Source organism: Crocodylus siamensis, chromosome 6, assembly GCF_052110815.1.
Source record: "Crocodylus siamensis isolate JL-2025a chromosome 6, ASM5211081v1, whole genome shotgun sequence".
Taxonomy (NCBI): domain Eukaryota; kingdom Metazoa; phylum Chordata; order Crocodylia; family Crocodylidae; genus Crocodylus; species Crocodylus siamensis.
This window is the reverse complement of record NC_143400.1, coordinates 29909540-29925479: the sequence shown is the minus strand read 5'-3', so window position 1 is coordinate 29925479 and position 15940 is coordinate 29909540. Positions and strand designations below refer to the sequence as shown.

Here is a 15940-nt window from a genome sequence, read left to right as displayed (position 1 = left end):
CGCAGACAGGTGTCAAAGCTGTTCCTTTAATGAGAAGTCCAGTGGGTACAGAGCAAGGGCCCAGACCAGGGGTGAAGCAGCAGTGTTGACCCCAGCATGGGACCTGGGCATCATTTCCAGCTGGTGAAGAACTGCTTGAAGAGGGGACTCTCACGGCCCTGGGGCAGGATCTCCACCTGGAGGCAGAGAGGTGTGTGAAGCTGGGGTCAAGATGGGAGCTACCCTTGTGCATTTTAGGGCCCATCTGCATTGCCTGTGGGCACGGAGGAGGAAGAGGCCTGCAGAGAGCTTGGCAGTAGGCTCAGCCTCATTTGAGGGAGGGCAGAGCCAGCCTGGTGCTGGGCAACAAGCCGGGGATGTCCTCCCTGCTCCAGGGTCCTGTTGAGACGGCCTCATTTGAGGCAGTCCTCACCTTCGATCCTCACCTCCAGACTTCCCCTGTCTGCTCTGGAGAGACCCCCTCAGCCTGCCCACTTGTTCACTCACCTGGGTCTTGGGGGAGTACTTCATGCGGGAGATGAAGTCCTCGGCCATTCTCAGGGCTGCCTGTCGCTCCTGCTCACTGGCTTTGCGACCTGGGGGCAGGAAGGAGGAAGGGTCAGAGGGATCAAGCAGCTGTCTCCCTACACAGGTAGCTTCTCACCCCGGAGGAGAGGCCAGGATGCCTGGCTGCATGCCTGTGGCCCCAGCATCAGGCCCTTTTCACTACAGCTCCAGGCAGGGGCTTTGGAAACGGCTGGGCCAAGGGTCCCAGAGGGAGAGCGTGCCAGGAAGGGTGGGGGTGCTAGATGCTTTGGGGCTAGATTCTGGAGGGCTTAGGCCAGGCTCACGAGCAAAGAGAGGTGTAGGGCTGCATGCCTGCCAGCTTGCCAGGAAATTGCTGCTCCTTCTTTAAACCATGTGGTGCTGACTCATGTCATAGGGGGGCCCCACTCCCCAGCGCCCTATGTGCCAAAGTAGGTGGCTGCAGCAGAGGCCACCTGGCACCAATCTTGGTGCTGCATTGCAATAAAAGCCACTGTGTCAGAACCAGGCTCATTGGTGTCATGGAGATGCTGTGTCGGGGACCATGCCCCCTCAGGGTCTGCTGTGTCTTGGCCCCAACAGGCAGTCTCCCCCAGTGGAGTGCCACCTTCACCAGTGTAGCAAGGGGGAAGAGGGTTGGGGGGAAAGTTCCGTCAGTCAGGGTGGGCTGAGACCATCACCTTTCCAGACATAGATCTTGCCGCATTGGCCATTATCTAGGACGAAGCAGTCGTCGGTACACAGCAAGGCCTGGCTGAAGGGGCTGCTCTCGGACATCTTTGTCAGGTCCATCCGCCCTGTGGCATCCGAGACCTGTGGGGCACAGGGAGGGAGAGGCAGACACCTTCACAGCATGGCCTTTACTGCACCCCAAACCTGGTGCCAGTTCACCCAGCATGGAGCCCACCCCAGTCCCAGCTCCACCCAAAGTGGGTCCTTGCCTTATAGAGGACAGCTGCACCCGCATTTGTCTGGTCTGCCATGAAGTCCTCCTCTGGGCTGCCCTCTCGCAGGGTGGGCTTGGAGCCCAGCACCTGAGGGAGGGGACCACATCAGTCAGAGCCAGCCCTCACCTCCCCCAAGCCCCTGCTACCTAACCCAACACCCCAGTGCCCCCCCATAGCATTATCCTACATACTGTTCACCCAGGACTGCTCAGTAGCTCCCTCCACCCCCAGCCACAGGCAACTGGTATGGGGGAGGTTGGGGGGTACATGCCCCCTGTGAGATTGGCCCCTGACTCGGCACCACTTAGGATGGGGCAGTTTTTTTGCCATGCAGGCTGGCGGTGTGTTGGGGGAGACACTAAGCAGAAGTATAGGAATGGATATGGGGCTTTTAGGCTGCCACTGGGCCTGCCCACAAATTGTGCCGTTCCTCCCCCCAGCTCAGGAGGCACCAGTCACCCCTGCCCCCAGCCAACCTGGATCATCTCTGCTGGCTCATCGCCATCAGCCACAATCTCCACCCTGGCCCGGCCACGCCGCTCGCTGTCCCGGATGGCCATGGCTAAATCCTGGGCTTTGTTGCGCTCCAGCACATTGGATTTCTTGCCGCACCAAGTGAAGATGGTCTATGACGAATGGGACAGGGGAACAGAGGCTGAAGGTGGTCACCCCACTGCCTGTCCAGTGCTTGATATATGTTCACATTACTCCCATGCACCTGTGCCTGGGGTGCCTATGACCCCTGCGCTGGCCAAATGCCCTATTCCAGTCCTAATGCCTCACCCCCACGCTGATGAGTGAACCCATCCCCATGTGCTTCAGGGTTTCCCACTGTGCCCCTCCCCAAGCCAAAGCACAAGTTGGCCCCACCCAACACCTCTCACCTCCCCGAGGTCCAGGATGAAGCAGTCGCCAGTATTGAAGCTGGCCCAGCTCAGATCCTGCTCGATGGCTCGGATGTTTTTCTTGCCCTTCACTTGGTAGAGTTTACGGATGGGGATGGGGCCAGTGCCCACACTAGGCTGGGCTTTGTGGAAGGCCGACTCCACACCGCCCTCCTGCGGGGTAGAGAGAAGCAGTGGAAGGTGAGGCTGGGCAAGGTGGGCAAGGTGGGCAAACAGGGCAGGGGCTGCTGCTGGGGAGACAGGCCAGAGGCAGGGGCAAAGGAAAGGGGTGAGGTCTGGACATGCAGGAGGGGTAGGCAGGGGCTGGGCCTGGGCAGTGCAGGTACCCGGTACTTGATTCCATGGGGGAAGTACTCCATGAAGACGTCAGACTCATTGCCCTGCACTTCACGGTACTGGATGGGCCTCTCACCAAGCTGGCTGTTGAGGTGGGTGGAGAGCACGGCACAGGCCCCCTGCTCATCCCTCGTTGAGCTGTGGCCTGGACACGGCAGGAACAGGACAAGGAGGAAGAGGTGAGCCACTGCAATGGCAGGCAGGCATGAGGCATCCTGGAGGACCTTCCCCGGGCACAGAGCGCCTCACCTCCTGTCTCAGCCAGAACACCCCTCCTTGCCCCAAAAAGTGTTGGAGGGCATTGGGCTGACAGCTCTGGAAGGGGGCACCTTCACAGCCTTGCTAGCTCTGGAAGGTCCACCCCCAACCTCTGCCAGGTCCCCCTTAGTATGTGGAGCATGGGGTAATGATAGCACCAGGCCAGGGAGGCTGGTTCCCTGATGCCCTCAAGAAGCTCCAGTTGCAGCCCAGGGAGTTGGCAAAGACCCTTCCCTGGCAGGGGATGATGGGGGCACTGTAGGCCCTGTGGCTTCAGCCATAGCCCCTCCATGCAGAACCACACAACCCTGCTGCTGTGTATGGGAGGGTGAGGGGGGCTGGGCAGTGTCAAGACTGGGGCACATGCTCCCCTGCATCAGGGCAGGAGGGTGCATGGGGATACTGCCAGTGGCAGCTCACCGATCCAAAGGTGCAGGTGGGACTGCTCATCCTCCCCATTGTGCAGGACCAGGTAGGAGTCTCCTGAGTAGAAGACACCTTGCATCTCCTTGGGAACAGGCACCGGGTTCATCTTCTCTACCCGCCACACATGTAATCCTGGCTGCGTCACAGAGGCATCGAAGGGGGAGCCACTGCCAGAGACAGAGGGGCTGCATTGAGGCTGGTGGAGGAGAGGTGTGTAGGGAAGGGCAGGAGTCGCGAGAGTATGGGTAACTCCAGAACGAGTGGCTCTTGGGGCTTGGAGCCAGGAACCCAGACCTTATGCAGGGTGAGGGGGAGGGACGTTAGCACCCAGAGGGGCATCTCCATACCTTTTGGGGATGGCGGTGTACATGGTGCCCAAGACCTAAAGAGAAAAGGGAGGTAGTTAGAGCAGGCACTGCTGCCCCTGGAGAAGCATCCTGCATGTGGGACAGGGTGATGAGACAGCAGCAGCCAGCTCCAACTGCTGAATCATCCACAGGAAAGGGCCATGGAGGCACAGCGCGAGGGAGCTGGCATGCAGCACAGAGGGCCCTGCGCTGTGGGGAGGGGCATAGAAAGCAGCTGTGACCCCTTCAGACCTGGGGGTTCTGGCACCCTGATATGCCCACATGCCTGGGTCCTCTGAGCCCAGCTCGTGGACCTGCAGGCAGCCTCCCCTCCTCTCTCCTGCCTGCCTAGGGCCTCCAAGGACCTTGTTAATCTCTGAGACTCATTTCCTCCCCAGTAAACCCACAAATCAGAGGTGCCTGCCCTCCAGAACCATTTGGACGATGATGCTCTTCCTGCTCCCACACCCAGCTGCCCACACCCAGCTGCACAGGATGCCAGCTGTGAGCACAAGCCTCACCTTCCGCCGGGCTTGGGCTGGGCACGGCTGCCTCACCCCACACAGCCCAAACAGCACTGGAGAGCCCAGGTCGGTAGCTGCACCCATGCTCTCCTATAGACAGCTATCAGCCCCTGTGTCCCCTGGGAGCTGGTGGGTCCCTGCAGCTCCGTGCTGCTTGCCACAGCACCCACCCTTACCAGCAGAGATGCTGGCATTAGACAAAGCACCCTTAATGCATTGGCAAGCCAGCAGTGAGACAGAGCACCCAGGGAGCCATGCTTGACTCTGATGAGTCACCCTACAGCCAGGTGGGCACCGCTCTGAACCCAGCCCCAAGCCCCGAAAGCAACAGGCGTCTCCCTAGGACAGACAGGGATCAGCATCCCACCCCATCTGCCCAAGGCCTCAGGCTGTGCCCCTCCAGGCCCAGCCCTCGACCATCCATCCATGGGCTTTTAGCAGCAGGTATGCAACCCCAACACTTGCACTGCACCTGGGGAGGGGCAGAATTGGGGTGCCTGGCACTCTGCTCCTGTTACAGCAAGAGGCAGCCCAGGTATTGCACAGGGGCAGGGGCTGAGGGGGCATCGCTCCAGTCAGAAGCAAAAGCCCCCAGGAGCCTGCCACTGGAGCCTCCCCACTGGATCAAGGTGTGGTACCCACCACACTGGCGTGGGCAGAGAATTTTCTGGGCACCCACCTCCTGGTTCAGCCTTTAACCAGGGGCCCTCCAGTCTTGCGGGGACATTGGCAAGAGGCTTCCCAGCCCCCAGGGATGGGATTTAGGCACCGGCACTGAGCTCTCCAGAAAAGGCCAGACACCCAGCGATGCACAGGACCCTGAAGCTGCCAGGAAATGCCTTGCCCCTCCACCCAGCTCCCCCCACCCCAACCAACCGTGCAGTCAGTGACAGCTAGAGGGCTTTCCTGGATAGAAGGGGTCCCAGCCAGACAGTAGGAAACTGCAAAGCCGCTTGCTCAGGAAGTTGTCTGTCAGTCAGGGTTGCAGCAAAAGTTTTAGCCAGAGGTTTCCTGGGAGGGGCCAGCCCCAGCCCACACCCTGTTCCTCTCAGATGGCTGATCTTTTGTGTGCCTCCAGGGCAGAGGCGAGCACAGCCAGGCATTGAAGCGGCAGTGACTCACTTTGTTCCTGGCATGAAGCTGGCTGGCTGGGATGAGTCTGAACACCATGTATTGTGCCCCCCCGGCCTGAACTGCAGCCCCCTGCCAGCCCAGCTCTGGGCTTCCCCTTCCCGCCACTAATGCCCCTCACTCTCCACCAGCCCAGCCAGCGCTTTTCACACCTGCCCGGCAGCTCCCCCTTGCTAGAGACTCTGCTTAAGCCCATCTTCTTAGTTAGATTATCAACAGAGATAGGCAGGGCTGATGGGGAGAGGAGGAAGGAGCTGGGCCTGTGTCTACATAGGTCTCTGCTTGTAATGGGTGGGTGCAGGCTCCCCAGATAAGCTATCTGCTCACACATCACTGCTGCTGCATGTCAGGAATGAACAAGCTCTCTGGTGGTTGTGGCTTCTGAGTAGCCTCGTGACACTGTAGTAGCAGTAGCCAGGGGAAGAGCTGACTCAGCTGACACTGTCTCTGCAGGGAAGGTGAGTTTGTTCTGGGGAGCTGGGTGACTCCAGGAGAAACCCCATGGGAGTCTATCCAAGCTGGCGTGAGTCTCCCCAGCATCCCCACTGACCTCTGGCAATGATTTTCAGAACATAAATAAAGATATTGAACAGCCTCAGCCTAAGAACAGATCCACGAGGCCCTGCTGCAAACACAGCTGGGCCTGTTGAGGAGTCCGTGACCCCTTGCAGAGCTGTTCCCAAAGACACCGAGTCGCTGTCAGTCTCAAATTTTATTCAGCATGCTGGGCACCATGAGCAAGCTCAGAGGCCCCGAATAAAACTGTTAGAGACGATTTATAGTTTACAGACAAGATGCGCGCGCAGGTGGGAATTTTCCACTGTGAAAGAAAACAAGATATCAGGTCAGTTTGAGAGACCCTTAATTGGTTCAAACTGGTTTTTGGCTACATGCTTGTTTTTGAAATGCTAACTAATAGGGAGGGGGCTACATCCTTGATTGCTTCAGACTTCAAGGCGACTAAGGTTTAGTCATTCCAGAGTCTTATCAGGCTGTGTTCTTGAAATGCTGAGTCTGCTTTGTAGTTAATTTCTACACTATTATCTATGGTCTTGCTAATTTATTTCTACAATTCCCCCTTTGATCCTGGCCTTCATAGGCCAGGATCACTTTTTACCATACTTAGCATCTAAACACTTCTGGCACTCCAGCACTTCAGCTTTAGACATTTCAACACATTCTTCTATGTTATGCATAGTACCTCTACAACATGTGGATAATACAGAAGGTAAGGTTCCAATACATTAAATACAACAACAGGTTAAAATCAAAAGACATCCAAGAGTAACAATAATAACAACGAGTTTGTTAGCCCATCGTAATCCGGGGAACCAGGATGTCAGGAGAGCCCACGCATCTTGTATACCCCAAGAGGTGTTATCTGTGGTTATGGCATGGAATTGACTAGCCATGTTCTGGATCTTATGAATATCCTCCAATACCTTTCCTGATTCATCTACATAGGTGCAGCAAGTATTGTTGACTAAAGTACATACCCCTCCTTGATTAGCAAGAAGTAGGTCTAACGCTAGGCGATTTTGCAAAGTAATATGAGAAATTTGAGTTACTTCAGTTTGCAGTCGGGTTTGTTAGCTAATACTTCCAGTGAGGCTGAAAGATTTACAAGAGCCTTTTCAAGTTCAGAAACATCTAGCCAAGGTATGAACCATTGGGCAAAGGAATGGAACGAGGTAGGTCACTTGACAAGAGGGTTGAGGCCTGCCCCTCGTTGGAACTGATGTGGGTGGTTTTGGTGCCACCCTTGAAGTGACGAGTTTGGGTGAAGTGTCATGTCTGGGATCACTACGCCCAGGGTGCACGTGCCATACCAAGTGGGTGGCAAATGCTTAAATGCAACTTTCCCACAAAGCCAATAATGCCCTACATGTACAGGTCCATTACCTTGCCATCCGAGAGAGGATGGGTTTAAGGTTATTGTTATATTACAAGCACCTGCTGTGGTATTTCCTACAAACACAGCAAAACTACCAAGACATGGCTTGTAATAGCACACAGAATCTTCAGGGAGAATTACTTTGTTAAGGAACCAGTATTCATAGTACCATTTACTGTCATTATGGGTGCTTTTGCTAATAGAAGAATAATTGAACGAACCAAGGCCAAGACCAATGAGAGGAATACCTATGCTAGGATGCTTGGGTAGTCGAGTACACACCCAGCAGTTTGAGAAGTTTAGGTTACTTGCGTAGGAATTGGTCATTTTCACAAGAGCGTTATGAGGCCATTTTACATTTTGGTGAGGATTGATAGCTAGTAATTTAGGGGATGACACTCGCCAAACCGAGGTCCCTTTTGGAATAGAATGATTCCACTTTTGGAATAGAATGATTGTTCCCCAGGGTTAGTAGTTTTACTTTGGATGTAAGCTTGACTTGCCTCTGTGGTGGGGTCTGCACACCAAATTTCATGGCTATTAGTGTAATACCCATACAGCTTACAGTGACCTGGGGGAGCATTGAACTTGTATATGACAGCAGAAGCCCCTTCAGGCGGGACTTGACTAACTGTGTCTCAAACTTGTTTGATGTTAGAATACCCTAGCTGGGTGCCAGGATAGACTCCTCTGAACTGGGTGAGACTGCAGGGGCACCCAATTAATGTGGGCAGACAGACTACTAACACAAATATACTTATGGTAGTATTTGCAAGGCACATGTCATCCACTGACTGTTGGATTTCCGCAGCCGAAGGGGACGTACACGATGAGGTTTTGTTGGGGTAAATACAGCAGGTTTCAGGTGGGAGTGATGGATCCACGAATTCCTTTTAGCGATCTTGATTGCAGAGTGGGTGGTTAGTAGGACTTGGTATGGTTCTTCCCACGTTGGTTCTAGGCAACTTTTTTGTTGTGGAACACAGACCCACACATAGTCACCGGGACTAAAGGGGTGTATCTTGCAATCAAAGGGTACAGGTTGCTGAACAGCAGCACGACGCTGTAAAGTAGTAAGCTGCTTCTGCAAAGAAATCACATAATGGGTTAAATTCTCATCCCCCACTAGCAATCCTGTAGCTGGCAGAAGGAAACCACGGGTAATGTGGGGTGGATGACCAAACAGAAGCTCATAGGGAGATATTTTAACATCAGCTTTAGGCCCATTTCACATAGCAAACAGTGCAAGGGGCAATGCCTCGGGCCACTTAAGCTGAGTTTCCGAACACACTTTACCTAGAAGGGTTTTTAGAGTTCGATTTGCCCTTTCCACCCCTCCAGATGATTGAGGGTGATAAGGGGTGTGAAGCTGCCTAGTGATTCCCTAGTGTAAATTGTTTGTAAGACCTGGGAGGTGAAGTGACTTCCTTGATCTGAGTCAATGACTTGGGGCATGCCAAACCGCAAGAATAATGTTCTTTAGAAGTGCATGAGCGACTTGCTGATGAGAGGCACCGGTGGCAGGAAACACCACCACGCAATGGGTGAGCTGATCTCGCACTACTAAGGCATATCTGTATCCTCGGCACCGGGGAAGTTCGATGAAGTCTATTTGCAGTCTCTCAAATGGTTGATATGCCCAAGGTCGGCCCCCAGGTGGGGCTTTTCTCTCTGGGCCAGAGTTGAACGCTGGGCAAGTGGGGCAGACGCTGGTCACTTGTTTAGCCACTGCATGGATCCCAGAGGCGAACCAAACTTGGAGAATGGTTTCAGCTATGGCAGTTGCCCCATAATGACCTTGCCCATGGACTACTTGGCACAGGGGCCGCTGTAGTGTTTTAGGCGAGTTGGGGTGGTTATTGCTAGAGTACCACAGTCCATCCTTTGGCAGCAGCATCCGCCCGCTCATTTCCTTTAGCCTCAGACGTGCTCCCACCAGTGTGTGCAGTGACATGCATTACGGCTATCTGTCTGGGTTTCTGGATGGCTTTCAGAAGTTCAGAAACCTGAGTGGAATTTGCAATCTTTACTCCGGAGGAGGTAATGAAGCCTCGCTGTTTTCATAATTGCCCGATGGAGTGGCAAATCCCAAATGTATACCGACTGTCAGTGTATACGTTTAAAGTCATCCCGGTTGCCAGTTCACATGCATGAGTTAAAGCAATCAGTTCAGCTGCTTGTGCACTTAGCCAGGGAGATAAGGGCTTTGCTTTAACGACGTTGAAGTCAGTGACGACCACATATCCAGTCCAACGAACTCCAGCTTCTATATAGGAGGACCCATCCACATAGAAGACTAAGTTAGGATTGTTTAGAGGCACATTAGTGAGCTCACTTGGGGGCTTTTTCATCATGCGAACGACAGTGCAGCAGTCATGATGTGGCTCTCCATCCCCGGGTTGAGGCAAAAGCAAAGCCAGGTTGAGGCTAGTACAGCGCGAGATGCACACGTTCTTGTTGGGGTAACCGAACACCGAGTGGATCGGGCCCCAAGGTCACGGTGGGCCGGAGTGGCAATTGGAATACGAACAGGCGTGATTAGTGGCGGTGGAGTGAGAGCTGTACGGGAAGTTTAAACAAAGATGATTTATTTACTCACGCTTGGGAAGCGGAGGATCAGATGTTTCTTCAGTTACAGTATACCGAACAACAAAGGGGTCTGTTGGCCCACGGGGTTCACTAGCGAGCCCTTGCTTTCTACCCCCTAAGGGATAGGTGCGGCTGCCCACTAGCTAGTCCCAGGGCTGGTCAACAGCTCATGAACGGGATAACAAACAACAAAAACTGTAACGTAGTGAATCGAGGAACGGGGTCGTGACGCCAGTCCAAAAGACAGTCCGTAAACCAAGGTCGGAGATGAGAAGCCAGAACAAAGTAAGCCAAAGTCAAAATCGAAGCCAAACAGTCCCGTAACTGAGATTGAAGAGACAAATCGCTCCACCTGCCGTCCGCAGCCTCTGCTTGTGCCTCACAGTCCCTGCCGTCCGCAGCCTCTGCTCACAGGATCGTTCTCTGCCTGTGAGACAGTCCCTGCAAAGGCAGCCTCTGCTCAGAGGATCGAGCACAGTGCGCGTACACGTACACACACACACACACACACACACACACACACACACACACACACACACACACACACACACACACACACACACACACACACACACACACACACACACACACACACAGCGGCAGCTCACAAACCTTTTATAAAAATTTAGTGGCCAATCAGAACGCTCTTCACAGAGAAATTTCTAGTCAAATTACATTATGCAGTCAGTGAACTGAGCATGTGCGTTAGATCAGATTACCTCATGCTCTGTGATTGACAAGCCTCCAGGTCACCCAGAGGGCACATTCCGGGGGCCTGTCTGTAGTTTCAACTCCCTGTGATGGCAGCACCAAACTTAAGATTTTTCCTTGACAGTTCTCGGCAGCTAGCAGAGTCACTTCGTACCGGGCTAAACGCTGGTGAGAGAAGGCTTGAGTCTTTTCTTTAGTCATTAGGGCTTCAACTTCATGAGGAACCCTGACTTCGAGGTGGTACCCCATGACTAGCTCTTTTGATCACTCAACAAGCAGTGCTGCTGCTGCAATGGCGCGCAGACAGCTAACTACCCCTTTTGCCACTGGATTTAAAGTGGCAGAGTAATAAGCGATCGGGCGTAGCTGAGGTCCCAGTTTCTGGGTTAGGACTCCTGAAGCTACTCCCCGTCTCTCATGGACAAACAACACAAACGGCTTCTCGTAGCTGGGGAGTCCTAGAGCAGGGGCTTGCGATAGCTGGTGTTTAACGTGGTGAAAAGCATGGTCTAGCTCGGCGTCCATTGAACCACTTCAGGTTCTCCCTTCCGAGCGGTCTCTATCAGAGGCTTAACTGCCTCTCCATAAGCAGGGATCCACGGCCGGCAAAATCCGGCTGCTCCTAAAAAGGCTCACATATGTCTTTTGGTGGTAGGCTTTGGCAAGTCTTTTATAGCCTTCACCCTTTCATCAGACAATTCCCGCAGTCCCTCTGAGATCACATGCCCCAGGTATGTAACCTTTCTTTGGCAATACTGTAACTTTCCCGGGGATACTTTATGTCCTCTTTCAGCTAATCCTTCTAATAGTCTTAAAGTGTCCGACCGACAGCTTACCTGAGTCCATGATGCTAGTAGTAGGTCATCTACATCCTGTACGAGCACTGTATCCAAGGTAAGTATGATATCTTGTAAGTCTCTCATCAGGATTTGGCTGAAGATGGTAGGACTCTCGGTGTATCTTTGGGGAAGTCGCGTCCAGGTTAAATGTTGTTTTCTTTTCCAAGTGAAGGCAAAAAGGTATTGAGACTGGGCTGCAACTGGAATTGAAAAGAAGGCAGCACACAAATCAATTACTATGAATCGGGTGGCCCACCACGGGATGGAGGTAACAATAGTGGCAGGGTTAGGAACTACGGCAGCTCTGGGAATCACATAATCATTTATAGCACATAAGTCTTGCACAAAACGATAAACAGGCTTGCCATCCTTTCCTAGTTTAGGTTTCCTGACTGGTAACACTCCACTAAGATCCCTTTTCTGATGTACTCATCTATAAGGGGCTGCAAACCTTCTTCTGCTTCTTTACTCAGCGGGTACTGAGGCATGCAAGACGGGACTCCCCCCTTGGTTTGAATAACTACCGGAGTGGCAGACTTCAGCAGTCCTACATTGGTAGACTCCCAGCCCCACAATGTGGCTGGCAATTGTAGTTCCACCAGCAAATTTCCCTCTCCCTCCCCCACCCCGAGGCCAATGCCCCGGCGAAATAAGGCAGTTTGTCAATCAGTAATTCTAAAGTTATTCCCTCTGGACTACAGCGTAGAGTGGCCCTCAGCTTACCCAATAAGTCCCGTCCTAACAAATTCATAGGAGCACGAGCAGACAACAAAAAGGAGTGTTCACACGACAAGGGTCCCACTTGGACTCGAGTAGGGGCACTTCTGCTGGTTTTGAACAATTCTCCCCCCATTCCCATCACATTCGCAGTTCCTTCTTTAATTAGACCTCCACGCTCAGGAGTTGTAGATAACATAGACATAGTAGCGCTGGTGTCAATTAAACAATCATATTGTTGCTCTCTTACCTGAATTGAGGCAACAGGGTCAGTGGCTCTTATTACAATTTATAGTTACCGCAGGGCAGACTGGGTGAGGGTGGTTGGTCGGGTGATTAAGTCCTTCTTTCCTGTGAGTAGTTTTTGACACCAGCTCCTCACGTCACTGGTCCGGAGGGGGCCCCCGTTCTGAGATGGCTCCGATGTTTATCCCCTTCCTCTGGGGACACTCTCATTTGAAGTGTCCAGGTTGTTTACAGTAGTAACATACCTCGCTGGCCTTTTGAACTGTGGACCACCCCTCGCCCTGATTTCTCTGACCTAATCCCTTTCGTTGAAACCCTCCCTGGCCCCTTCCCCTGTCCCGTCCTCTTCCTGACATGCTGTGCACAGTTCCCTCAACCATTGCGGCTACTAGCTTAAAATCTTCCTTTCCCTCCTTCTTTCTTTCCCTCTCCTTTCTCTCATCAAACACATAGCTTGCTATATTTCTTATCTCTAACATACTCTTTCCTTCCCACCCTGGAGTATATTTGCATAAATGCTCCTTGATATTGGGAGCACTCTGTTTTACAAAGGCTGATACCAGCGAAGGCAGATGCTCTGGTTTATCTACATCCAGATGAACATATGTCTTGGCTGCCTCACACAAACGGGTAAAGAAGGCATCCAGATGCTCCTCGGGTCCCTGTTTGCATGCAATTCACGCACTTTTTACTCGCTTCATCAAAACCTGCTAGTAAATCATTCCAGGCTTCCCTCAGGGATGCCCTTTCCCCAGGGGTGTTGTAATCCCCATTAGGTTCATTAGAAGGCCAAGGATCTTTGTTTGCTGCTGAGGCAACAGCCCTGGCACGGTCTAAAACTTTAGTCCACTCGTCTGGGGTCAGCAGGGTATCCATGAGTTCCTGCATGTCTGACCAAGAAGGGTCATAAGTATGGACTATGCGCCGAATAGTCCATCCTACTTCATCAGGCTTTTCCCGAAAAGAGGGGGTCTGTTGTTGCAAAATGAGGAGGTCCCCTCGGGTGAAAGGCACATGAATTAGAGTAGGGTGAACCTGGCAGCTGCCCCAGCCATCCACAGATGGGACTGGGTAGTTTCACAAAGGAGCCTGAACCACCGCATTCAGGTGCTCCTTCCCCTGGCTGGGTGGAAATGCCTCTCCCATGGGACCTCGGCTCCAGGTCCAGACCAAAGAAAAGCTTCTGGAGGCAGGGGGTCCAGAGCTCGGAGCTCAGAGCTGGCGCTGACACCACGGGAGCTGCAGTGCTCTCATCAGGGGGCAGGGGTTGACCGGGGACAGGGAGAGCAGGGTAGAGGCTCAGGTCTGTCTTCAGACTCCACAGAGACTGAAATTGGAGGATCATAAGGGGGCGGAGTGGTAGAGTATATCCGGTTTGGGGGTTTTTTCGGCCAATTCAGCCCACAGGTACCAATAATCCAACTGTTGAGGTTTTAAAGCTACCAATTCCATTCGAAGGAATGCCAAATGAGACCGATCAAATGAGTCAAATTTCGGCCACCGTTTATTCAGAGCACCTTGTTCAGTTAAGGCAGGCCACTCCTGTGTACACAAAATACAAGCGCGCTTCCTGCCCATGCCAGACTGCACTGGCAGATTCCCTTCTCCCCAAACTTGGAGAAGCCTCCCTAAAGGAGATCCCGGTGGGATGTTTGAAGCCGATTGTCCCATCCTCCCGAGACTTAAGCACTCTGGTCTGTAAATTCCCGGGAACGGCTACTCCTCACGGCGGGCCCCACTTACCCGACACCCAGACCAAGCTCTCCAAATGGTGACAAACTCACCTATGCCAGCTGGGAAGGTTGGTCCGAACGACGAGCAGCCAAGTCAGCACACAAGGGGTCCCATCTGGGGTGCCAAATTGTTAAGGAGTTCATGACCCCTTGCAGAGCTGTTCCCAAAGACACAGAGTCGCTGTCAGTCTCAAATTTTATTCAGCATGCTGGGCACTCTGAACAAGCTCAGAGGGCCCAAATAAAACTGTTAGAGGCGATTTATAGTTTACAGACAAGATGCTCGCGCAGGTGGGAATTTTCCACTGTGAAAGAAAACAAGATATCAGGTCAGTCTGAGAGACCCTTAATTGGTTCAAACTGGTTTTTGGCTACATGCTTGTTTTTGAAATGCTAACTAATAGGGAGGGGGCTACATCCTTGATTGCTTCAGACTTCAAGGCGACTAAGGTTTAGTCATTCCAGAGTCTTATCAGGCTGTGTTCTTGAAATGCTGAGTCTGCTTTGTAGTTAATTTCTACACTATTATCTATGGTCTTGCTAATTAATTTCTACAGGCCTCAAGAATGAGACCGTGCTGAGATCTATCAGTTAGCCAATTTATTATACACCCTCAGAAGTAAGAGGCTTAAACTGCAACATGAGAGACCTAGTGTGAATAGGAGGATGAATTTTCTAACCCTGAGCATGGGGACAGCTGACAGGGAGAGGCTGTGACATCTCTGTCTATTGAGGCTTTTAAAAGCAGCTTGAACAAACAGCTATCTGGACTTGTTGAGGCTGGGATGACTCCCTGTGATCTCCTGAGAGCCCTGCCAGCTGGGCTTCCCTGTGAATGTATCACCATGTCAGCCAGGAGTTGTTTTTTTAATGGGAACCTAGTGCAAGGCTAAGCCACAGCCCTTCCAGAAAGCCAAGCCTTGTGTTATTAAACCCTAGTCCCTGGAAACCACAGTCACAGACCAGGATCTCATACACACAGATCAGTCCCTGCCTCCCAAAAGAACAGTCTAAGTAATCACTTAAACATAGTACACGTTTTCAACTTACTTTGTGCCTTCATCAAAGGACCACCACATGGTTATTTGAAAATACAGCTCTTCTAGATACAAACTCTAGTTGGCATTTGCTAGGTGGGCAACAGGGCTGCAGGAGAAAGACAAACAGGAGAGAGCAATTAGCCCTCAACAAGCAATTCTAGATGGGTGATCTGGGAGGCACCTGGCCAGCTGGACTCTGATTACAGGCAGTAGGCAGGGTAGATTTGCACCCTATAGGCTAACTAAATCAGAGGAGTACAGTATAGCACAATATTTGATTTCATAGATTTCATAGACATTAGGGCTGGAAGGGACCTCGGAAGATCATTGAGTCCAGCCCCGGGCCCGAAGGGCAGGAAGTCAGCTGCGGCCCCAGCAAGATAAGCATCCAAATGACTCTTGAAGGTGTTCAATGTAGATGCTTGAACCACCTCCAATGGCAGGCTGTTCCAGACCTTAGGGGCTTGGATAAGCAGAGGGTTTCCCTCAGTTGCTGTGAATAGACAAATCTTTCAGCACCTTAACCCTAACCTTAACCCTCAGTCCTGGCAGGGCTTCCACACCTGACAGTGTGTCTGTCCTTAGCTGCCCTTAGGGGTGGCTACCAGTTTATCTCATGTCCCCCCTTACTTATCCAACTGGGCATCAGTGGTGACCCTGGGCTCATTGGATGGACAGTGAAGGCTGGAGAAGCCATTCACTGTGTTTTCCATAGAGCAGACACAAAACACATTCAACCCCCTGTGTTACCTGGCCAACTCTCTGGGTAGGA

General features: G+C 52.4%; 1 protein-coding gene and 1 long non-coding RNA gene across 4 annotated transcripts; both read right to left on the bottom strand.

The window, feature by feature from the left end:
• Nucleotides 1–6: 6 nt before the first annotated feature.
• On the bottom strand, nucleotides 7–5282 carry CAPG (capping actin protein, gelsolin like). Of its 3 annotated transcripts, XM_090055487.1 has the most exons (10): nucleotides 5145–5282; nucleotides 3745–3779; nucleotides 3392–3564; nucleotides 2704–2858; nucleotides 2357–2530; nucleotides 1949–2098; nucleotides 1467–1559; nucleotides 1206–1338; nucleotides 487–575; nucleotides 7–176 (listed from the first exon to the last, which is right to left on the bottom strand). In XM_090055487.1, exons 2-10 carry the CDS (start codon nucleotides 3765–3767, stop codon nucleotides 111–113), a joined length of 1056 nt encoding a protein of 351 aa, XP_089911613.1. In that variant the 5' UTR covers nucleotides 3768–3779; nucleotides 5145–5282; the 3' UTR covers nucleotides 7–110. The 3 variants fall into 3 exon arrangements, with proteins under 3 accessions (XP_089911613.1, XP_089911611.1, XP_089911612.1); XM_090055485.1 differs by lacking the exon at nucleotides 7–176 and having other exon boundaries at nucleotides 184–575; XM_090055486.1 differs by lacking the exons at nucleotides 7–176; nucleotides 5145–5282 and adding an exon at nucleotides 4948–5064 and having other exon boundaries at nucleotides 184–575.
• Nucleotides 5283–6104: 822 nt separating this feature from the next.
• Nucleotides 6105–12710, bottom strand: LOC149862128 (uncharacterized). Its single transcript, XR_016443283.1, has 3 exons — nucleotides 12400–12710; nucleotides 11430–11632; nucleotides 6105–8377 (listed from the first exon to the last, which is right to left on the bottom strand). It is a non-coding gene; the product is annotated as an uncharacterized LOC149862128 (long non-coding RNA).
• Between the last annotated feature and the right edge of the window lie 3230 nt (nucleotides 12711–15940).

What these genes read in the sequence shown, in the direction of transcription:
- CAPG (XM_090055485.1), bottom strand. Translation starts at nt 3,767, where the DNA reads ATGTACACCGCCATCCCCAAAAG. An exon ending in CCCATGGAATCAAGTACCGG is followed by an intron (nt 2,531 to 2,703) that starts GTACCTGCACTG and finishes TCTACCCCGCAG; the next exon opens with GAGGGCGGTGTGGAGTCGGC. An exon ending in AGCCAGCAGAGATGATCCAG is followed by an intron (nt 1,560 to 1,948) that starts GTTGGCTGGGGG and finishes CCCCTCCCTCAG; the next exon opens with GTGCTGGGCTCCAAGCCCAC.